At 45.8% G+C, this 25,549-nt stretch overlaps 1 protein-coding gene across 1 annotated transcript in view; it reads right to left on the reverse strand.

Annotated features, from left to right (window-relative positions):
- The window catches only part of VPS37D (VPS37D subunit of ESCRT-I), a 117,008-nt gene extending 96,983 nt beyond the window's left edge, over positions 1-20,025 (reverse strand). The window contains exon 1 of the mRNA XM_068266354.1: positions 19,785-20,025. Within this exon, the coding sequence (XP_068122455.1) occupies positions 19,785-20,012 (228 nt within the window). The 5' untranslated portion in view covers positions 20,013-20,025. The remainder of the gene's footprint in view (positions 1-19,784) is intronic.
- Between the last annotated feature and the right edge of the window lie 5,524 nt (positions 20,026-25,549).

Genomic DNA, 25,549 nt, shown 5'->3' on the forward strand with positions numbered 1-25,549 from the left:
GGTATAGATGATGAGAGAAATAAACAGAGGACAGCTGCCCACAGAGGCAAGGCCCCCCTGAGGCCTAAACCTGTAAGCTTGCAGCAGCTGCCTGTCTCTAATGTAACACACAAGCTACTAACTAAAATACAATGTCTATCTAAATAACAACAATACAGGTGTATATGGCAGGTGTAGGTGAGCAAAAACGCTAGGTAAATGAACACAATAGAGCACTTGCTAAGCCAAAGCACAAAGGAGCAGATCTCTCTCTGTACAAGTCTCAGGCAAGCATGGAAAACCCGAACATGGCGGCCGCTATTTATAGGGTAGGGGCTGGCCAGGGTCCCCCTCTGTGATTGGCTGCCGTCAGAGGGCCTGGGAGCCCTCTGATTGGCTCTAAGCACATCAATCTGGGCTATGACGCTATTCGAGCTCGGTACCGAGCTCGAATAGCGCCGGTTTGCTCGAATAGCTCGAATAGTGAATGGGCTATTCGAGTGTTCTCGAATAGCCCATTCGAATAGCTACAGCTATTCGGAGCTCGAATACCGAGCTCGAATAGCTGGAAAAGAGCTCGAATATTCGAGCTACTCGAATATTCGAGCTCTGCTGAGCACCACTAGCAAGAATGTACTGTACATATTTATTATGAAGGGAAAAAGGGGGAGGCAAATGTGGGAGGAAACCAAGAGCCAATAAAGTGTAGTCAATTTGTGACACAGAGATTAAAGGACAACTGAAGCGAGAGTGATATGGAGGCTGCCATATTTATTTCCTTTTAAGCAATACCAGTTGTCTGGCTGTCCTGCTGATCCTCTGCCTCTAATACGTTTAGCCTTAGATGCTGAACAAGTATTCAGCAGATCAGGTGTTTCTGACATCATTGTCAGATCTGACAGAATTAGCTGCACGCTTGTTTCTGGTGTGATTCAGACATTACTACAGCCAAATAGATCAGTAGGGCTGCTAGGCAACTAGTATTGTTTAAAAGGAAATAAATAATGCAGCCTCCATATTCTTATCACTTCACGTCAATAATTATATTCACATTTGTGTTCCACGGTAGTGGCATCCCCAAAGTTCACCTTTACCTTCTCTACTTTTAAACTGTTTTTAATCATTTTATTTCACTTTGGCACCTCTGAATCACGTACGTATTTATTATGAGGGATATCTAGATCACAAGACAGAAACCGATTTAAAAGGATATAGCTTGTGTCTGCTTTACAATGACAAGAACAGAGCGCACACTGAGTTCCAGCAAGAAGAGGGAAACCAGGATTCTGAGCCTGGCATACTGTCGTTTATTTCACAAATATACAGGTGTTGATTATTATCTTTATAGGTATTAATGATCAAACAGGAAGTTTTAAGCACTAAAATTTAAAAACATTGTTCTCTCAAGTTTGCATACTCTGTAAATGCATTCAGTTAAAGCGCAATTGAAGTGGATTTTAGGCTGCTTTTAAAGAAAACCTGCAACCAAAAAAAAAGAAAAAACCCTCGGGGATACTTATTTTGGGAGGGGGAAACCTCTGGGTCTTAACGAGGCTTTCTCCATCCTCCTTTGTCCTGGCAATCCATCGCTGCGAACCCCCCCCCCCAAACAGCGGCGAGGTAAATATTCACCTCCCGCGATCCAGCGCGGCTCTTCGTTTGGGCTAAGGCGGAAATAGCCGAGCCTGATAGTATCCGCTATACTGGGCAGGTGCAAAGTACTTGTGCCTGCGCAGTAGAACGGATACGTTCGGGCTCAGCTATTTCCGCCTTAGCACGAACGAAGAGCTGCTACTGCGCCTGCGCTGGATCGTGGTAGGTAAATATTGCCACGCCTGTGCAGTTGCTTGTTAGCAATAGTCGAGGAGGTTTCGGGGAAGCCAGCTCAGGATCCCCCAGGTTACAGAGGACAGGGAAGCCCCACTGGGACCCTGAGGCTTATCCCCTCCCGAGGTAAGCATTTCCCAGAGGGAGATTTTTTTTTGTTACAGGGTCTCTTTAAACTTCTGCAGCAATCCCATGGTCTGCCATGGAATCACCACACCGCACAAATCCCTATTTTAAATAACCCTGCGGCAGAGCGTGCCAACATGGTCATATGCATAGGCCCACCCCCATTCAGTGACATACTTCCTGCTGGACAGGAAGTCCGTCACCGGAATCGTGTGGGAATGCACGGATGACTTTGCATTTGGATTACTGTGAATTGACTACTTCTGCTGCAGCATGATGTATCGCGAAAGTCTCCATAGACTTTCATTGACTTGGCCTCTTGTGATAAAATTGCTTACCGCTACTTTACCACAACGCTATCATGTACAGTAAAAGGGTTCTAAAAGTCACTTACCTCAATAGAGGGAAGCCTCTGGTTAGCCCATAGGCTTTCCCAAGCCCTCTCAAGCCCTCTGTTGTAGCGCTGCGTCCTTCTAAACTTATTAGAAAAGAGCTTGGTGTTCTCGTGGCCATGCTCTCACCCATGTACAAGCATGCACAAGTACCAGTCCGCACATGCCCAGAAAAAGGAAGCTGCTCGTGCATGCCTTTTTCCTCTATGTACAAGTGGCTTCTTGCTACTGAGCATGCGTGACCTGAATTCTTACATAAGCAGTACAACCGCACTCATACATGGGCGGGAGAACTGCCAGGTAAAAGAAGAGAGTCCCGGGTAGCAGCATCGGGCTTGCAAAGTATGGGGGAAGCCTCTGGAGCATACGCAGGCTCCCCACTACTTACAGAGAACACAAAGCATCACAAACTTAAAAAAGTAAATACTTACCTAAGGAGAGAGAAGCCTCTGTATAGAGGCTCCCCGCACTGTCCTCCGGTCCCCCGCCGCTCACTGGGACCCTCCTTAACATCAGGGCTGCACTCTTCTTCTGGCACAGAGCCGATCGTCCACAAGCGGCTCCAGCTTACAATGCTGGCACGGCCGTACTTCCGCATGCATGCTCAAACTTGAAGAGGAGCACAGCCCTGATGTTATATCTCACAAGTCCTTGTTGGTGATCTTCTGGGGGTCCGCACTCGGCGGCGGGAGACCAGAGGACAGTGTGTGAAGCCTCTACAGCAGAGTTCCCCAACCCTGTCCTCAAGGCCCACCAACAGTACATGTTTTGCAGAAAACCACAAACATGCACGTGAGGTACTGTATTTTTTGGACTATAAGACTCACTTTTTCTCCCCCAAAAATGGGGGACACAAAGGGGCATATAGGAGGACACAAACGGGACACAAGGGGGACACAAAAGGGCATAGAGGAGGACACAAGGAGGACAGAGGTGGACACAGGGGGACAAAGGAGGACACAAGGGGGACAGAGGAGGACACAGGGAGACACACAAGGTACAAGGAGGCGTGAGGTACAAGCGAGGGCATAATCAACAAGATGAACAGGTTTAGTATATATTTTTCCCCTGTTTTTTGTCCCCTAAACCTAGGTGCATCTTATGGTCAGGAGCATCTTATAGTCCAAATAATACGGTAATTAGTGTTTCAGCAGAGCTGATTAACTACCTCTGCGGATTTCCACAAAACTTGTACTGTTGGTGGGCCTTGATGACAGGGCTGGGGAACACTGCTCTATTGAATCCAAAGGCTTCCCTCTCCTTAGGTAAGTATTTACATTTTTAACTTGGTGAAACCTCAAGTACACTTTAAAGAGAATCTGTAACTAAAAACATCCCCGGTGGGGTACTCACCTCGGTAGGGGGAAGCCTCCGGATCCTATCGAGGCTTCCCCCGTCTTTCTGTGTCCCACGGCAGCGGAGAAAATCCTCCCGGAACGGCGTGGGTGTTAATATTTACCTTTCCGGGCTCCAGCGCAGGCGCAGTACCGATTCTCTGCACGGAGATAGGCGAAAATAGCCGATCTCCGTCTGGCCGCTCTACTGCACAGGCGCAAGTCTCCTATGCCTGCGCAGTAGAGCAGACCCGAAAGAGATCGGCTATTTCAGCCTATCTCCGTCAGAAGAGCCGCAACAGCTCCCCCGCTGGAGCCAGAAAAGGTAAATATTGCACAGCCCGACAAATTGTCGCCTGTGCGTTCCGTGGGCTGCAGCGAGACCGCCGTGGGACACAGGAGGACGGGGGAAGCCTCATTAGGATCCGGAGGCTTCCCCCTCCTGAGGTGAGTACCCCCCAGAGGATGTTTTTTTTTTGTTACAGAGCATATAACTTTTTACATTTACTCCTTAAAAGGTTTTCTTTAACTAAATTTAAGAATCGCATACAACACCAATTTTCCTTCTTTATATCTTTTACTATCTACGGTTAACAGTGCACCGAATAATACAGCTAAACTGTTCATTATGAAGCCAGGCAGCTCTGAAGGAAAGGCGTTTAGCATCCTGCACTGACTGGCTATGGGTCAATCAAGGCCAGCACACAAGGATTTATTTAATAACATCATGCTAGAAGCAGTGATATTCAAGCAGTTCATAGCAGCCAATACAATGCCAACTTTCTCTTGTTTAACATATTTATGCTCATACATGCTGAATAGTTGACTGCTATGAAGTAATGCAAGCAAGTGTGAGCAGCGTGTTAAAGGACAAATGAAGTGAAAGGTATGTGGGGCTGCCATGTTTGTTTCCTTTTAAGCAATACCAGTTGCCTGGCTGTCCTGCTGATCTATTTGGCTGCAGTTGTGTCTGAATCACACCAGAAACAAGCATGTAGCTAATCCTGTCAGATCTGACAATAATGTCAGAAACATCTGATCTACTGCATGCTTGTTCAGGGTTTATGGCTGAAAGTATTAGAGGCAGGGGATCAGCAGGATGGCCAGGCAACTGGTATTGCTTAAAAGGAAATAAACATGGCAGCCTCCATATCCCTCTCCCTTCAGTTATTAAGGGTCTACTGATAATGGAATAAGTAGATAAGAAACTAAGTTTAGAAGTTGCCATTGTAATATGAGAAGTTGCCATAAAGATTTAACCAACAAAATCAGATGTTCTTTCTCCAAAACAGAACATGTAACTACTGGTATCTTCACAATATACATTCTCACTTTCCAGTGGTGTAGCTTAGGAGCTTTGGGTCCTAGTGCAAGTTTTACATTGGGCCTCCTAAAGCTCTCTATACATAACAATTGATATGGAGCACCAAAACCTGCCAAGCATACCACGTGCTTTGAAACAAAGCGTCAACAGCCAGCCCAGCCAAGACCACCAACACAGGCTGACAAAAGCCCAAATAAAAGGAACGATAGAAAGCTGCAAGGACCGATACCTAGAGGAATGGAGAAGGGACATAAAGAACTCCCAGAAACTCGCTATCTACCAATCACTACAGAGGGAGTACACAATGGCTCCATATCTGGAGAGGCTACACCACCACAAAGACAGACAGGCCTTGAGCCTGTACCGTCTGAGTGCCCACAGCCTGGAGATAAAGACAGGGCGACACAGACAGACATGGAAGCCCCGGGAGGAGAGACTGTGCTGGCAATGAGACCAGGGGGTCCTGGAAGATGAGGCCCACTTCCTGCTACACTGCAGCAAATATACACCGCTGAGGACCGCCCACTTCCAGAGACTCTCCGCCCACATCCCAGATTTCACCCCCACAGATGAGGAGAGGAAACTCTATATCCTACTGGGGGAAGAGGAAAAAACTGTGCAAATAGCAGCCCGATGTATCACTGCCTGCCACCAACTGAGAGGAACATGATACCACATGGACTGTATAACCCCATACTCCCCTCCCCTATGGACTGTATACCTATACCCCCCTCCCCTATGGACTATATATCTCATCCCCCTATACCATCCATTACATCCTCCACACTCCTATGGGCTGTTTACCTATATCCTTCTATTAGTCCCAAAATCCCCCCCCCCCCCCCCCCCCCCCATTGGCAATGCTAAATGTGTTTGGTCCTGCCAATAAAGCTTTTTTGGATTTGGATTTGGATATCTGTAGTGTCATAGGGGTGTAAGCGGAGAGGGAGTACAGTCTATTCATGGTTGCAACTAATCAAAGCACATATAGAGGTGATCATTACCAGCTTAGCACCAATAAAGAGCTAATAAAGAGGTTATTATAATAGATTATAATAGTTATTATTATAGATATAGTATAAACGTAAAGTCTAAATGTTAATGTAAAGTATAAATGGATATCGTGCTTTTTTCCTGTCGGACTCAAAGCACCAGAGCTGCAGCCACTAGATGCATTCTATAGGCAGTAGCAGTGTTAGGGAGTCTTGCCTAAGGACTCCTTGCTTAATTGGTGCTGGCTTACTGAACAGGAAGATCCGAGATTCAAATCCAGGTCTCCTGTGTCAGAGGCAGATTCCTTAACCATTACACTATCCAGTCACTAAAGGTAAAGCACTGTGTAGATTATATATATATATATATATATATACAGTATATTATATATATATATATATACATATATATATATATTAGTTTCCATGACTGCATTAAATAAAGGCCCAGTGCACACCTAAATCCGCTAGCATATCCACAAGCGTTAGCGGGTTTTAAAGCTGTTTTTCAGAGCGATTCTAGGCATGTTTGGAGCGATTTTCTAACATGCCTAGCATTTTTTGAAGCGTTTTTGTGTAGCATTTATTTTATATTTTGTTACAGTAAAGCTGTAACTAAACATCTTCTGTAACAAAAACGCTTGGAAAATCACTCTGATCTAGCACTTTCAGAGCCACTTTCCACTATCCTATACTCTACATTGAGGCAGAAACGCCTCAGAAATCCGCAAAAATGCTGCAGGACCCAAGTTTGTGTTAGTGGAAAAAACTAACCGCTCTGGTGTGCACCATCCCATTGAAATACATTAGCCAAACGGTTTTCAACCCGCAAGCGTTTTTAAAAACACTCAGAACCGCTCTTTGGGCTCGATTCACAAAGCGGTGCTAACCCAGTTAGAGACTTTAGGCGTGATAACCATTGCACCACGCTGGTGAAAAGCCAGTTTAGGTGTGGTAAGTTTAGGCGTGATAAGTCTAGGCATGATAAGTTTAGGCATGATAAGTTTAGATAAGTTTAGATCGTGCGCAAAGTCCCGCACGCAAAGCAGCGCCATTAAACTCTATGCGAAGTGCACCAGACTTTGGTAGCACAAAACTTTTGATCAGCTGTGCACTGCGGTGCTAACCCAGTTGGTGCTTAAACTTATCATGCCTAAACTTATCACACCTAAACTTATCATGCCTAAACTTATCACACCTAGGGCTTGATTCAGTAAACGGTGCTAACCCAGTTAGCACGCCTAAAGACTTTGGGCGTGATAACTAGGGTGCTAACTGGGTTAGCACTGTTTACTAAATTTACATCGCGCGATAAGTCCCACACTGAAAACTTTGCGTGCGCACAGCGCGGTGTGCGCGAAATGTCGCATCGCGGTGCGACGAAAATGGTGCGTTGATGCGCCTATAAGGTCGCATTGGGTGCAACTTTAACGTCACATGGTTACATAGTTACATAGTTATTTTGGTTGAAAAAAGACATACGTCCATCGAGTTCAACCAGTATAAAGATGGTGCGATGTTAAGGTCGCACCCAATGCAATAGGCGCATCCGGTGCGCTGTTTTCATGGTGCGCTGTTTTCACGGTGCGCGCGCAAAGTTTTTGCGCACGGGACTTTGTGCACGATTTGAATTTAGTAAAGGGTGCTAACCCAGTTAGCACCCTAGTTATCACGCCTAAAGTCTTTAGATGTGAATTTATCATGCCTAAACTAACTTTAGGCGTGATATAGGGCTTTTCACAGGCGTGCTAACACTTAGCACGGTTTACTGAATCGAGCCCTTAGGGCCATATTCTATTGCTGAACTCGCCAGCGCTAAGCACTGGCGAGTTCTTAACTTAGGCGATGGGAGCATCGCCTAATCTTATTAAACTTTAGACCCCCCCAGGTGGAAAAGAACTGGCTTGGGCAATATAATCGCCCAGCGAGTTCTTAACACGGTATCCAATTACCCTGTTCATGCCTCCGGGAAGACATGAGCGTTAGCTTAGACCTGCAAAAAGCAGGTCTAAACTAGCTAACGCACGTCGTCGCCGCTGCATCTGGGGGTCTCCTTTAATAAAGAGACCCCCAGAGCTCCCCGTTGGGTCGCCGGACACTTTAGAAGCTCCCACGCAGCTCTGCAAAGGCTCCCCTGTCATTATACATATGCCGCCGATCACCCGACGCCTCTCGCCGCAAAATCCGTCACGTAATTACAGTGTATCTAACACTGTAATTACAGTCCGCATAGGAGCCCGGGCAAAGCATCTTTGAATCTGCAGCCGGGCTCCCCATTGGTCCGCTGTCTGAGCCAATAAAATGGCTCAGACAGCGGACCAATGGGGAGCCCGGATGCAGGTTCAAAGATGCTTTGCCCCGGCTCCTATGCGGACAGTAATTACAGTGTTAGATACACTGTAATTACGTGACGGATTTTGCGGCGAGAGGCGTCGGGTGATCGGCGGCGTATGTATAATGACAGGGGAGCCTTTGCAGAGCTGCGTGGGGGCTTCTAAAGTGTGCGGCGACCCGACGGGGAGCTCTGGGGGTCTCCTTGTTAAAGGAGACCCCCAGATGCAGCGGCGGTAGATGGCGGCGGATTGTGCGCATGTGTGGGGAGTGAGGCCGTGGTGCTGATGGACAGCACCACAGCTTAAACGTCACTCCTCATCGCTCGGTAAAAGGGAGCATCGCTCAGGCTTTCGCCTGAGTAATGCTCCTTAACGGTCTGCCATCGCGCGAAGGATACTGGCAATAGGGTTTGCCGGTAGTCCTTGCGCGATGGCAAGGTGATAAGTGGCTCGCATCTGCAAGCTACTTATCACCTTGAATAGGATATGGCCCCTAAACTTATCATGCCTAAACTGAGTTTAGGCGTGATAAAGGGCTTTTCACCAGCGTGCTAACTGTTAGCACCGCTTTGTGAATCAGGCCCTTTGTGTGCACCAGCCCAAATACCTAAATCACGGATATAAGTCACATACATCCTTATATAACCACATTAAGACCTCTTTTCTACAGACAGCTGAAGGCAGTGAATTCACTCTGTCAGCTGCTCCCATTCACCAGCCGACACAGCTCTCGGCACAGGCGGTGGACAATTGACCACTCCCCCCGGCCCCCGCCTGGAGTTGCATCTGAGCACTGCGGTTGCCATCCTCAGATGCGACATGAGCTTTGTACCGATGTTTAACAATGCGCATGTCAAACAATGCCATTCTGGCCATTATGTCACATACAGTGAAGCATACACTGCACCATTCATTCCGCATTACAATGCACCTCTCAATGCAAGAGGTAAAAATCCAGAGCTCTAAATGATAACTGCAGTTGAACTTCTGTAATAAGACTCTAATCAATGCTAAAGCGGTAAGATGGTCATACACTAATCGATTTTGTCATTCGATTTCCAGTGAATTTGATCACCATCCAACTCCGACTCCTTAGTTTATGAAACAACTGATTCCGACTCCAGGTTCCCAAAAATTACCCCAACTCCATAGCTGTGCAGAAAATGTCAATAGATTGGGAGCGGGGCAGGAGCAGCGGCCGATCAACAGTCCATAGCGTTACACTGCATCAAACAGGGCAATGCTGCAATTCAATTCATTTTCAATGGATTTCCTGCTTAAATCTATCGTACATCGAAGTGCTGTGTGTGATGAGTATCTCTTTCTGATTAGATTCTGATCACAGAGGGATTGATCATTTTGCCATCGGGTAGCAATCTATGTGTGTATGGCTAGTTTAACTCTAAAGGTGCCCATACATCTAGACTGAACCATGCATGTCTAGGACAGGAGTTTGGGTTGCGTTAGCGGAATGTAGCACCCTGAATGACCATCCCATTCAATAATTTTATTGTATGAAAATCAGTGCCGGGTCAAGTATCAAGAGCATGCTGGAAGATCTCAGGCTAATGTGGTCTCAACAGCGTTCAATACAGCGACAACTGAACTACGCAATAGATGCCCGGCCGCTGTCCCCACAAGTGTAAATTCTCACCTTTCCTGCTGGCCTTCTCGGCTGTCATCCCACTATGGCACCGGGAGTGTGTGTGACGTTACAAATAGACACCCCACATGTTACATGCTGCACCACATAGTGGACCTCGCAGTAATGTTGGGCACAGGGGTGATGGCGGATGAGGCCAAGAGTTGAGCCACTGGGAATCTACACTGCATGGGCACTGGGCCAGACATTTTACATTTGGGGGGCAGCCAGACATTTTACATTTGGGGGGCAGCCAGACAGGTGGCAGAGGCAGTGTCACGCTTCTGTGACAGCCAGATTATCTTGACCAGCCCTACCAAACGCTGCTCAGGAGTTGAGACCCACCACAGAAATGAACACTACTGCACCTTTTGAACTGGAACACCTTGGCCATCTGACGGATGCCAGATGTAGCAGTTGGGATTCTCAGCAGTGTCAGCCATCAACGCAGGTTTCTTTCATGGAGCATTGGAACATTACTGCTGAACTTTTACCTCCCTCTACCCCCCCCCCCTTCCCCCCCAATGTCTCCTTACGGATGACAGATGATTGCCAAGTGCACCTGGTGGCGCCATATTATGGCAGCCTCGGCTGTTGGCTTTAGGACATTACCCCCCTCCCCCCCTCATCCTTCCAGAACCTGTATGAGCCAAAACCAACTCTGGGTACAACCCACCATTTGTACTTGGCTAAATAAATTATTCTGATTCAGATTCCAGATTGTCCACAGACACAAATTGGCCCGACCCCTCTGATCCTCCAACGGCGGGTGCCTTTTCACACTGTGCACTTCTCATTGGGGATACCCCTACCCCCTACCCCTCCCCCCCCCCCCGACTTCCATCCCCACATCAGGACCATAATATTGATCTACTGAGCACCCACGCAACAGTTGCACCCATCGTATTTCTACCCCTACCCTATAGATTGTAAGCCTTTGGAAGGGTCCTCGACTCCAGTGTTTCCAGCTTGATCATGCCCCCTTTTGTTGGGCACCCTCTCTTGAGTTAAATATTGATCTATTCTACGAAAAGATATTAAACTATTGTTACCAAGGACATTCAACCTGCATGATCCTGTTTCGTGTTCTTGTCCTACCTTGTAGGTTAACCACATATATCTATTGTACAGCGGTGCATAGGGCCCGTCGCCCTAAGCCTCCTGCACATGCATGGTTCAGTCTTTTGAGAATGCACATGAGGCTTATGGCGACGGGCGCATGATAGTGTTGGGTGCACTGATGGATCACGCAGGCGCAGTAGCTCATGGCTTTATAAGTAGTCGCCCGTTTAACGGAGCCGTCAGTGGGACCATGTGGACGCCAAGGGACCTCGCAGCCTACGGGGGACTAGCAAAAGCCCCAGGTAAGTGCAGATTTTTATATCTCTGTACTGCTCGTGGCCCCTTTAACTACAGATCTCTGAGTCATAAGACTAGCTTTTCCAAAGGGAATTTCTCTGGAACAGCTGCACCAAATATAAAGGTTGAGTGAGTAATGCACAGTTCCCTATTTGTCTTTACTAAGAATGAAAAAAACACGGTCTAGGGCTTGGTAATCCATGATTATTTTACATTAGTCTGGTGTCTCTAAAGGTGTCACCCCTTTCTACACCTGTCAAAGCATAGATAACAATCGCTGCACACTATGTCACAGCATGCCACAGACTGAGAGGAGCATAACGGAACTGTAAACCTAAAAATGTCCACAGACTGCTTAGCCATTGTCCCCCCTACCCAACCCCCTCCCATGTCTCCTATTTCCCCTTGCTTTGGCAATACCTGTAATGAATCTTGGTCATGCCAATAAAGCTATCTTTGATTTGATTTGATTTGACAAGCAGATGGCCGTAGCATAATCTGTCAGCCAATAACTTCCTGCCCTCCTCATAGGACAGTACATGCAGATCGGATGTGGCCAACATACAGCAAACATTCACCAACTGTATCGAGCTTTACTGAAACCACCACTCTGACTCCGATTCCAGGTACCCAAAATTGCTCCGACTCCTCGACTCCTACTCCACAGCCCTGATTAGTACATATTAACCACTTGAGGACCGCAGTGTTAAACCCTAAAGACCAGGCCATTTTTTGTTAAATTGGTCACTGCAGCTTTAAGGCCTCGCTGCCGGGCCGCACAACTCAGCACACAAGTGATCCCCTCCTTTTCTCCCCACCAACATAGCTTTCTGTTGGTGAGGTCTGATTATTATTTTTTTTTTTTTTTTTAAACCTGCTTCGCCCCGGCCAGCCAATAGGCTTCAGCCTTTGAGAGCCGCTCACTCTCCTGTGTCCCAGGGGGACAGCCGTTTATAGACTGAAGGCAGAGCAGAGCTCCGCAATCCAAGCAGGGATGCGCAGGCATCAGTGCGTTCGATCTCCTGCAAAACAGGCCCGCAGGACCTTACACCGATCGGCGTTAGGCGGTCCTGGGGCCGCCACCGTGGCCATGCCCATTGGCGTGACGCGGTGGGCAAGTAGTTAATATACAGTATTTCACAAAAGTGAGTACACCTCTCACATTGTTGTAAATATTGTATTGTATCTTTTCATGGGACAACACTGAAGATATGGCATTGATACAATGTAAGGTGTTCAGTGTACAGCTTGGATAACAGTGTAACTTTGCTGTCCCATCAAAATAACTCAACACACAGCCATTTGTCTAAACCACTGGTAATAAAAGTGAGTACACCACAAATGAAGAATGTCAAAATTCCAGGGCTGTGGAGTTGGTACAAAAATCATCCAACTCCAACTCTGACTCTTCAGTTTGTGAAACCACCGACTTCGACTCCAAGTACCCAAAATTGCTCCGACTCCGATTCCTTGACTCCGACTCCACAACCCTTGCAGGGCTTTGGAGTGGGTACAAAAATCATTGGACTCCAATTCCAACTCCTCAGTTTATGAATCCACCAATTCCGACTCCAGGTACCCAAAAATTGCTCAGAATCCTCGACTTCAACTCCACAGTTACTCGTTAGTATTACAAGGTCTCAGGTATGTATGGGGAGCAGGTAAGTTAAATTTGGTGTTATCGCTCTCACACTCTCTCATACTGGTCACTGGAAGTTCAGCATGGCATATAGATGGCCTAGGCTATAAAAAGATTGAAACTGAAACTTAGCTCCAGTACAGTGGCCAGGACCATAGAGCGGTTTAACAGGACAAGTTCTGCAAAGAACAAGTTTCGCCATGGTCGACCACAGAAGTTGAGTGCATGTGCTCAGCGTCATATCCAGAGTTTGTCTTTTGCAAAAAGACATATGAGTGCTGGCAGCGTAGCTGCAGAGGTTGAAGGGGTGGGGGGGGGGGGTCACCCTGTCAGTGCTCAGACTATACGTCGCACGTTGCATTAAACTGGTATGCATGGCTATCGTTCCAGAAGGAAGTCTCTTCTAAAGACAATGAACAAGAAAGCCCGGAAAAGGTTTTATTTGCTGAAGACAAGCAGACAAAGAACATGGATTTCTGGAACCAGTTCCTGTAGTATGAAGAGGCCAAGATAAACTTATTTTGTTCAGATGGTGTCAAGTGTATGTAGCAGTAACCAGGTGAGAAGTACAAAGACAAGTGTGGCTTACCTATAGTCAAGCACGGCGGTGGGAGTGTCATGGTTTGAGGTTGCATGAGTGCTGCTGCCACTAGTGAGCTCCAGTTCATTGAGGCAACCATGATTGCCAACATGTACTGTGAGAACATGATCCCCTCTCTATGGAAACTGGAAAGAAGGGCAATATTCCAACATCCAACAATATTCCAACAACTCCAAACACACCTCCAAGGTGACCATTGCCTTGCTAAAGAAACTGAAGGGAGGGAGGGGGTAAATGGGCTGGACTGGCAAAGCATGTCTTCAGACCTAAACTCTATTGAGCATCTGTGGGGCATCCTCAAAAAAAAGGTGGAGGAGCACTAAGACTTTCAGATATGTGATGTTTATGAGGAATGGAAGAGGATTCCAGCAGCAACTTGTGAAGCTCTAGTGAACTCCAAGATTAAGAGCGTTAAGGAAGTGATGGAAAAAAATGGTGGGCACACAAAATATTGATACCTTGGGAACAATTTTGACATTCATCACTTGTTGCCAGCAGTTTAGACATTAATGGCTGTGTGTTGAGTTATTTTGATGCAACAGCAAATTTACACTGTTATACAAACTGTACACTGACTACTTAACATTGTATCAAAGTGTCATATCTTCAGTGTTGTCCCATGAAGAGATGTAATAATATATTTACAAAAATGTAGGCGGTGTACTCACTTTCGTGAGCTACTGCATGTCAAATTATAAATTGTAAAAAAAACGTTAACTGTTTAAAGAGAATATGTAACAAAAAAAAAGTTCCCCTGGGGATACTTACCTCGGTAGGGGGAAGCCTCAGGGTCCCAATGAGGCTTCCCCCTCCGCTGTAGCTGCAGGCAATCCAGCGCTGTCTCCCCCGAAGTCTCCGGTAATCCAGGCTTGAGAAGCCTGACAAGCTAAATTTATTTACCTTCCCTGGCTCCAGCGGGGGCGCTGTTGCGGCTCTCAGCACGGAGATAGGCGGAAATAGCCAATCTCCGTCGCTTCCGCTCTACTACACAGGCGCAGGAGACTTGTGTCTGCGCAGTAGAGCGGCTCGACAACGATCGGCTATTCCCGCCTATCTCCGAGCGGAGAGCCGATACTGTGCCCGCGCTGGAGCCGGGAAGGTAAATATTTACATCCACGCCAGAGCGAGACCGCCGTGTGACGCAGGAGAACGGGGGAAGCAGGAGGACGGGGGAAGCCTCGACAGGATCCCTAGGCTTCCCCCTACCAAGGTAAGTACCCTCCAGGGGAACTTTTTGTCGTTACAGGTTTTCTTTAAGTAATTATGTAAAATATGTAATGTGCTCACATTCTAATAAAATGCTCTGCAGCAATTGAGAAATAACTCTGAGGGCTGGTTCATACTATGAGCGTTTTGAGGGTATTTTTACTCGTATTTTTCGGACCATAAGACGCTCCTGACCATAAGATGCTCCTAGGTCTAGAGGACAAAAACCAGGGGAAAAGAGATATACTAAACCTGGTGCATCAATTGTGAAGGGGCATCTTGTGGACTATGCCCCCTTTGTACTTCATGCCCCCTTGTACCTTTTGTGTCTCTCTGTGTCCTCCTCTGTCCCCCATGTGTCCGCCTCTGTCTTCCTTATGTCCTCCTCTATGCTCCTTTGTGTCCCCGTGTCCTCCGTTTGTCCCCGTGTCCTCCTCTGCATGGGCTCAATACAGGGACTCCATGACATTGGAGGTTCATATTGGCAGACATTCACAACTCATGAACTCCCTGCATTTGGACTATAAGTCGCAGTGACTTTTTACCCAACTTTTGGGGGAGAAAAAATGAGTCTTATAGTAAAAAAAATTCAGTAATTGCTAGCGTTTCTAAAAATGCTGTAAAAGCGCTTGTCTAATGAAATCCTATGTGAGAGTTCTCACATGAGCAATGAGCTTTTTTTCCAATCGCAACCATGGGTCCTGCGCCATTTTCTGGGCAATTGCGCTTCAGTGCAAGACATAGGAAAAATTGCAAATCGCTTTAAAAGCGTTTTGAACAGTGATTTTGTGAGCGTTTTTAAAACAAATTTGCTTTAAAAGACATGGGGCTCGATTCACAAAGCGGTGATAACTCAGTTATCACGCCTAAAAGACTTTAGGCGTGATAACCTTTGCACCAGCAAAGTTATCACCGCTTTGTGCTCTAACTCGCGCGAAGTTTCCGCGCGTAAGCGCGTACGCGCGTACGCAAAGTCCCATAGGGCTTAATGGGAGCTTCGCGCGAAGCGGGGACCGCTGCGCGCGCGCGGTTGCGCGCGCAAACCTTTGCACGCGGAAAATTCGCGCGAGTTTCTTCTTATCATGCCTAAACTGAGTTTAGGCGTGATAAGGGGCTTTTCACTCGCGTGCAAACACTTTGCACCGCTTTGTGAATCAGGCCCATTGAGTTTCAAGTCAGAGTGCATTTATTTGTCTGCACACACAAATTGCAAAACAAAAACACATACAAAATCACTTGCAAAAAACGCAAATCTCTCTAAAAATGCCAGGAGTCGCTTAACAAGATTGCTAACTAGCAGCGCTTTTCTAAGCCTTTTCTGAGTGCTTGTGATTTAAAAAGCTCTTGCTAATGTAATGCTATGTGTGTGATCCCACTTGAGGGATGTGATTTTTAAAACATCTCCCATAGCACCCCTCACAATTGCTCTAAACCCACAACGGAACTCTGGTCCCTACCTTTCGTGTCTCTACCTCTCCTTCTAGATTGTAAGCCTTTGGGCAGGGTCCTCCTCCTTTTGTGTCCTACTTGATCATGCACCTCCATTACTGTGAACCTATGCTATGCACTTGAGTAAACCTAACTTGCCTAATCTCCATGCTCCATCCAGTGACTGAATAAGCATTACCTTATGCTCATACTGTGCTGTGTGATCTGGTTTTCTTTTATTCCTGTATTGTCATATTGCTGTATGTCACCCCTAAATATTGTCTGTAACCTAAATTAATGTTCAGCGCTGCATAATATGTTGGCGCTTTATAAATACAATAAATAATAATAATAATAATAGCATTACATTAAGCACTTTACAAATCACAAGCACTTAGAAAAGCACTGCTAGTAGGTCCAAGGCCTTAGGGCTGGTTCTCACTGCAAGAGCTTTTTTCTAAGTGCTTGTGATCTAAAAAAGCTCTTGCTAATGTAATGCTATGGGTGTGATCCCACTTGAGCAATGTGATTTTATAAAAATCACCCATAGCATTGCATTAGCAAGAGCTTTCCAAATCATTGGTGTAGTGTGTAGTCCAAACAATGCTTATTAGTTTGTCAATAGTTTAACATGAACTTATCATTCAATAGTATGTTGTCACTTTATAAATACAATAAATAAATAAATAGTACAACCAGGTCGTCAAACTGCTCATTCTGATGACAGAGGGATGCGCTTTACAAATGAACTCCTGCTAGAAACTGAACAGTGGAGGGAACTTTCATTCAGATTCTGAATTCCACAGCAAGGAGTTGGAAGTCTCTCACTGCTTTGTGATTGGACATTGGTGGCATTTATTCATTATGGATCCCTTTTGGGTGCATGCACAGATCCCAAGGATCTCATTCTGATGTACATCTTAATGCTTTTCTGAATTTGGAATTATGTTATAATTAATAGAGTAACCATGCAGCTCGGGGTGACCCAAAACCAGTAGGAAAGTATAGGGGACTAAAAGAAACTGAAAAGCCCTCCTACTAAAAAGCAATGCTTAGTGTGGTTTGCCTTCTTAAAACAGAAAGTATTTGCGATCATTCAGATTTAAGTGTGTAACTGTGGTCAGCAGTGTGCATTGTGGGTAACTACAGTTACACACTTAAAGCGGAACTGCATATTTAAAAAAAAAACAAAACAGTTTCACTTACCTGGGGCTTCTGCCAGCCCCTTGCAGCCTTCCTGTTACGCGCCGGTCTTCCACGATCCTCCGTTCTCCCGCCACCAGCTAATTTTGGTATCGCCGACGCAGCAACTGCAGCAGGAAGAATGGAGGATCATGCAGGACTGGCGCGGGACAGGAAGGCTGCAAGGCGCTAGCAGAAGCCCCAGGTAAGTGAAACACTTTGTTTTTTGTTTTTTTTTATTCAGTTCCGCTTTAAATATGAATTCTTGCAAGTACCTTCTGTTTTAAGAAGGCAAACCACACTAAGCGTTATAATTAATAGTGACACTGACAGACTTTATAAAAAAACATTGTTTTATCTGTTTAGTGAACTTCTTCTTGTGATACTTTTTTTTTGGGGGGGGGGGGGTGACAGGTGCCCTGTAAGATGTATTACTAGCTGTATTGTATCTAGTAATATGGCTAGCTATTTGTACAGAGCTCTAATAACTAAATCGATTAAACAAGATTCTTCAAAAGTGCTTCCACATACAAGAATGTACTACGAGTTAAAGGAGCGATGAGAAGAAAACATAATCAGACACTAATACACAAGATGGGAGAGCGCAAAATGTAACGATGGTAAAACATAAGTGCAAAATGCGTGGAAATAACCCCCCCACCAAAAAAACACAGGACGAGGCAAAGAATCACGCAGGTAAACAAACATACATAGGACACATATATCTGCCAGGAGGAAGAGTAAAACACATGAATGACAATAATGAGGAGGAGAGAGAAGGGAACAAAGGAAAGATGTAAGGGGAGGGAGACGTAAAGAATAGACAAAAAAAAAAAAGACAGACAGAGGGATCAGCTCACCGATACAAAAGCATGTCACCACCAGCAGGCCTGTAATATCATAGCAAAACATGGGTGAAAAAAAATGAATTGTGTGCTAGCTGGGCAAGACGATGTGTGTGCTATATGTGATGGGCATCTGGCAGGTGTGATTCACCCATAAACCGAACAAAGCTCACACATTTCTGCACACACTGAGAGGCCTCTGTGGATGCACAGATCACAAAGAACGCTACAGGTTCTGTGTACATCATACGGCTGTACTGTAGCTACAGGCTGTGTGTAAGCATAAGAAGGATATGTGGGTGGTACAGGCCCAGTCTATGGTTGCTACAGTCTCTGCCCATACATATAAACATGTAGTGTTGTTAGAAGCCGTGAGTACATCACAGATAAGTCTCAGCTTGGCGGAGACCCTGGATACAATATGCTAGATGTGCAGAGCTTTGTGTAAACACACAGCCAGTGGAAGGGATGTATAAACATGAGGGTATAGAAGCAAGGAGCGTGTGTGATGCTGTGAGGGCTCTGCACGTAGACAAGGTGTGGAAGGTCCCTCATCATAGGGATATGCCAGGGATTCAAGGCCTTGCAAATAAGCCTTCATAGGACATCCATAGCACAGGCTCCACAGAAACTCAGGCTACCTAGCTATCCCTTCTATTTATGTAGAGCAGGGCAGCTGTGTCTGGGAATGGCTCTGTTTATTTACAAACAAGTGACAAAGCTGGCCAGATGTTTGTAGAATAATATTGGATGCACAGTAAAATGGGAGCAGGATGAGACACAGACTTTGTTCCCACCTAACAATGAAAATGCAGTGACTGTAGGTAATCATTTCTCCATGTGAAAAAAAAAAACACACACAGGGCCTATAGCAAGCACTTGACCACAAAGGTTTGGGGCTTCCATCTATACACCGTACAAGCTTCCAGAGGCAAGCGTGTGTCATATTCTGCAAGCATGTCTATAGGTGATGCCACCTTCTTGCTAGATGATACAAGAAAGCCTAGTTATAGTAGCCAACCCATCGCTTAACACGCTGAAGATGGCACATCCAGGGATCCACCAGGAAGGTGTCTAGATGGCACAGACTGCCTGGATACATCCAGAGGAGCCTATAGGTGATGTAGGCATGCAGCCCAGGGTTGTATGGGGTCGGGTGTATTTATTATGGGCTCGGGGGTCGATGACGGCTCCAGGCTCAACAGGCAGGGTCTGCAGCTGCTCTATGTCTCAGGTGATGTATGAACATAGCAACACACATATACACAGACAGACATACACACACACAGAGACATATATATATATATATATGCATAACACAGACATACATAGACAGACACATATAGATATATATAGTCACATATGCATACACACACAGAGACATACATAGACAGACACATATAGATAGATATGCACACAGCCATATACCAACACACACATATATACATCCACAACACAGACATACATAGACAGACCCCTATAGATAGATATACAGACACAGATGCATATACATATACACACAGAGAGACACCTATAGACCCATATAGAGCTGTCTGCACACAGCAGCCCCGCTACCTGCTCGCTCAGGCGGACGATGCGCTGCAGTTTGCCCTCGTCCTGCAGAAGCTGGCGGAGCTGTTCGGTGCTGAGGACCCCGAATCGGTCGCTGCCGGCCTCCGGGGAAGAATCAGTGCGGGCAGCAGGCTTCGAGCTACCGGATTCCGTGGACAGGTGGGGGCGGGTGAGCCCCGGCTTAGCGCTTTCGTGCTCCGGGGACGGATGGGAGCGGCTCCCCGGGTTCATGCTGCCGGGCTCCGGGTCCACTCTCAATCCCGCGGTCCCCGCAGTCTGCAGCGGGGGGTGCAATACCCGGAGCGGCCACCAGAGGGCGCCCGGAGCCTTCTCAATGTGTCCAGCAGCTCGCAGTGTAATAGCTGCCGCCTGGAGCTGTGTCTGCCTATACACAGAGCTAAATATACCCCATCACTGCACAGAAATAAATAGAGATCCCTTCCTATACGCTATATATTCATTATTGTAGTGCTCTCTAGTCTTCCTCGTGCCTAGCACTCCCCACACTGCTGTCCCGCCTGGCAGCTGGCTGCGCTCACAACTTCTAGCAGCAAGGAAGAACTTTCTTTATGGATCTGGAGTTCATATTAACTGATGTACATGAGACAAAGAAAGCACACAGCTATACTAAACACGTTCAGTTCCAATAGTACAGGTTGAAGGGGAGTACAAGTGTGCATAAGTCAAAACAAAGATATAAAGGGAACTGCAAATACATCACTTGATTATCAAAAGACAGAATGTAACATGTTCAAATAAGTTGAAGCAAATCATATGCACCATTTGCAGCTATGCAGTGGCATAGCTAAGGAGCCTTGGGCCCCAGTGCAAGTTTGGCATGCCCCACAGCACTCTAGACATAACAATTTATATGTCGCACCAAAATCTACCAGGGACAACCAGAGTGTCACAACTGCAAGAAGGGGATGGGAAACTGTTAGTGATTACTACTATTCAAAATATATATTGAAGGGATCATTACCAGCGCAGGACCAATAAAGAGCTAATACTGTGGTTGAGGGAGGGCCCCTCTGGGCAAAGGCTCCAGTGTGGCCACAACCTCTGTCCCCCAATTACTACGCCACAGCCTACCTGTGCCACAGAGATGAATTGACATGAAATGGGACCCTAGGCAAGGTACCAGTAGCTCCACCCAGTTGCCACCTACGTTTTTTGTAAGTAGAGAAACAGGATTAGAGGAGGGCGAAGGGAAAGGGGGGGGGGGGAACTCAATGAGCAGAGTGAGCCGCCTTTCTGCCATCAGGCGCCTGTAGGCACGTGCCTACAGTGCCCTGTGGTCAATCCAGCCCTGATTGTAACAGGAAGTGAGGAGAAAATGTCCCAAACAGAACCTAGACAGTAATAAAAATCGGACAAGTTCCAACCTATCCCCCACACACACCATCTAACAGTAAAATAAAATGTTTTGAGTGGAGTTCCAGTAAACAACTTTGAATTGTAGCTCTTTCTGTCCAGCACAACCCAATAATAGCACTTCAGATTCTGATAACAGCATTTTTATTGGTTTATGGACAGAAGTCAGAAAAGCAAAGGCATCTCTAGTCAGAAGGTATCTGGATGAACAGGAAAGGGTTTTGCTCATGACAAAGATACCTGCAGATATCTTATTGTACGTTCATTAAAATAACTCTCTGTTTACAAACACTGATAAGTTTGTTTTTCTTGCCAACCACCTAACACAGGATAGCGGCCGCAGAGAGGCTCTGTTACTACTCAGTGACGCCATACGAGGAGCGAGATTTGACGGGAGCGTCAGTAAACACAGCGGGCCCTAGCGATCAGCCTGCCAGCCAGCGATCGGCGCTAACAGGCTGTTTATTCTACACACAACACAAACAGTATTTATATAGCGTTGACATCTTACGCAGGGCTGCACAGAGTATTGTCTTGTCACTTAACTGTCCCTTGGAGGTGCTCAAAATCTTATCCCTGCCATAGCCATATGTCTATGTATGTGTAGTGTAGTGCATGCATCTTCGTCTAGGGCCAATTAAACGGGAAGCCAATTAATTTATCTGCATGTTTTGTTTTGTTTTTTAAATATTTAGGTCTTTTAAAATTAATATTCAAAAAAAAATAATAATAACAGCAGCAATCAAGTACCTCCTAATGAAAGCTCTATTTGTAAGAAAAAAAGGAGATAAAATTCCTTTGGGTGCTAAGTTGTATGACCAAGCAATTAACCGTTAGTTGTGAAGTGCCAAATTGTGAAAAATGGCCTAGTCACTAGGGGGGTATAAACCTCTGGTCCTTAAGTGGTTAAAGGATAACTGACCCAGATATAACTCTCTGAAATAAGCACAGAGGTTTGTTGGTAAGAAAGGTACATTCCTCTTTGTACTTGCAAATCCTAGTTCTTGCTCCTCGGTAATAACAACCTAAAAGGTTTCACTTTTCCTGGAAGTCAAAATTTGAAACAGGAAGAGGCAGTCTTACATGAGTAACCCCTCCTTATCTCTTCCACGCACCATCACCGCCTCCTTTACACCCACTGAGCATGCGCATTAGTCTCTCATGTGAACGGCTTCGATTGAGGGAGTGCTGACCCAGGGTCATTTCCATTTTATAAATTAGATTCTGGTCTTCAATCGGTTGCCACAGGGTAACAGAACCAGATAGGAGAAAGGATATATCAAAGTGAACCAGCATGTGGTAAGTATACAGCATGTGGTAAGTATATAGTAATGTGTTTTGATTTTTCTGGAATTGAGAGATAGGAGGTGTGGCTGTGCTGCTGTATACCACTCCCTCCCAATCAGGATGCAGGAGGAAGGTGTGGCTATGCTGCTGTGTACCACCCCTCCCAATCAGGAAGCAGGAGGGAGGTGTGGCTGTGCTGCCACTTATGGATGGATGCTATAATGGGGCTCAGCCAAGCTGCTACTCAACCACCTTCCTGAAGGGGTAGTGGAGGTGGATGGCAAGCGGGGAGCAGGCGTGGTTTGGACAGTGGGGTCAGCAATGGAGCATTACACCATTATCTGCTTACTTGAGGGAATTGAAGGAGCAGTAGCAGCAATGTGACTATTTCAAATATTTTTTTAACATTTTAATTATATGTTCTAGCAATAATAGGAAGGGGAGGGAAGCTATAAGCTTGACCAAGCTTTGCTCGGACAGGAGCTTTAACAATGTGCGCATATTAGACATACAAACCATATTAATTTGTTTTCTGACCTTGTTCCAGTATTTATAGGGAAATTTATTAATGTGTTTAATACAGTAAAATGAACTCTAGCATCTAGTAATATGTTTACCATTTCTTCAAGATTCTACCAAATTACTTTCACTTAATGGCATGACCACGAAATTGCAATTTCTAAAGCAAAGCCTACTGGGCCTACTTGCGGGAGATAATTAAGGAAACTACTATGAAGCAAACAGCAAATCCTTACTGCAAGGAAATGCATTTTAAATCAGTTTTGGACTAATTTGGAAATGTGTTACAAATGTTATATATATATGCCAAAGAACAAAGGCTGGCACAAGAGCTTGCAGTCCAATATGAACTTCCAAACTCTTCTTGAAGAAGAACCCACAGGATGATAAACTTGAAGATACAATATTGAGTGAATTCTTTAAAGTACTGAGTACTAATAAACCTGGAAACAACACAATAACACTAAATGAGGGTTTATTGGTATAGAAGGTTCTCAGTTTACACCTGGTGTCACAGGAGCCCTAGTGGCTGACCGCACTTAGCCTTCTAAACGGTGCCAGCGCACAGATCGTGCGAACTCTGGTCGCAGTCAATGCGCAGGAACCGTTAAGAATTAGCCGCAGACAACTCAGAAGGGAGCCTGTGAGACACGGGTAATTACAACGTCACCTACTGGTTCAGAGTAAACTGCCACCACCGCGGTTACCATGGGACCGTGGAGCCCACTAACTGACTGACTAGTCCTGCGAATAAAACGGTTAAACACACGGTATTCTGTCTAGCCAACAACAAACAAACAGTAGCGTATCTTCAGAGACCCGGGATCAGTTCTGTGTGTGCTGATAAGCAGGGTAGCGGACAGTGAATGACTTGGAGAAAGTCGTTTATTCACGCAATATAAATAATTAATATATACAGACAATTATTAAAATCACAATTATTAAGACAGTAATAGCCAGTATAAAAAATAAAAGAAGGGAGAAAAATACTTAGTTCCTGGAAAGATGTCCTTTTTGTGGGAAAACAGAGTTCTGGGTTTCAATTTGAGTTCAGAGTTCAGACCAGGTGGATGCCAGCATATCCTCAAGCTGGCATCTGATGAGTTCAAGATGTTTTAGTGTGGAGGACACTGAGTTTGGGTCCTCTGCCATTCTTATGCCCCTGCTTCAGTAGGAGGGAGTGAGGGCGGGGAGCCATACACCCCCTTAGAAGATGAGATGAGCCCTCCCCTTGTCCTGGGGGCTAGAAATCATATCTACCCATATATGGGCTCTATCTCACAGAACCGTACAGGTCAGGGCAGATTTATTAACATTTTCAGGTCTGTCTCGATTTACCCAGCGCCCTGATACCAGACATGAGGGGTGGGACCCCTGTGGTATCATCAGGGCATTTTCAAACTGCCTAACTGGCAGTCCTTACCTCAGAATGTTCTGAAACTTCCTCAGAACCAGCACCGGGGCTCATGCTACACTTCCCCCACGTTTGGCGAAGCTGCCATCTCAGGAACCCCAGAAATATGACAGATCTGGGAAGTTATGGATTATGCTATGAGACTCAGGTTTATTCAGGATGTGTTCTAGCTGCTAACAGCTGACTTCCCCTTTAATCTTTACCAGTGAGCAAGGTGTCAAGACCTCCCGGAGATTTGTAGCCTGCCTGGCTGCACCTAGGCATCCTGATCACCCCTTGGTTAATTAACATCTACATGAGATCAGCTAGGTGTCACCTTATACCTGATGGATGGGCCATCCGCACAGCTTGAAGCCAGGGACTCTCTGGGCCCAGGCTCATTAGCATATCAAAAGAGCCATCCAGCCTTTAGGATGGTGCTCTCTCTACTAAGAAAAGGACTTCAGCTCCCCCTACACACTCAACCCAGATTGTATTGATTTGAAGCGCAATCGATGCAGGGAATCGAGTGCGATCGCTTTTTCTTCACGGGCGGTTACAGGACGCGCCTGCGGCCCCGCAACCGTCCGTGACACCTGGGCTGTGTGCTAGTACAATGGCATGTCATTCTGTTCTCATATAACTTAAAGAGAACCTGTACTGAGTAAAACTATTTAAAATAAACACATGAGGTAACTTCAAATGAACATTACATAGTCACCTTGCCATCAGTTCCTCTCAGAAGCTCACCATTTTCTTCTGACAATAATCCCTTCCAGTTCTGACAATATTTTTTCAGATCTGAAATATATCAGTTGCTGTCAGTAAAATATCAGTTGCTGTCAGTTATAGCTGAGAGGAAAACTGATGTACCAGGTAATGTCCATGTTTCCCTATGGCTCAAGTGGGGGCGATGTTACAGTTTAACTGTGTGCTGACCTGAAAGCTGTTCTGGGTAATGGCCATTTTCAAAATGGAGGACGGAAAATTCCCTTGGTCACAGTGAACAAACAGGACGCGGGACAGGAGAAAGACACTGAGGAGTAGACTACATGGAAGGTAAGTATGACTTGTGTATGCTTATTTTGACTTTTAATTTTCAGTTCAGGTTTTCTTTAAAGTGTAACTCAACTGTAAGTGCAAAAATCTATGTAATGCATATCATCACTATACAAGTCATAACCTTAGATATTAT

The sequence above is a fragment of the Hyperolius riggenbachi genome, chromosome 2 (assembly GCF_040937935.1).
Source record: "Hyperolius riggenbachi isolate aHypRig1 chromosome 2, aHypRig1.pri, whole genome shotgun sequence".
NCBI classification, from domain to species: Eukaryota; Metazoa; Chordata; class Amphibia; order Anura; family Hyperoliidae; genus Hyperolius; species Hyperolius riggenbachi.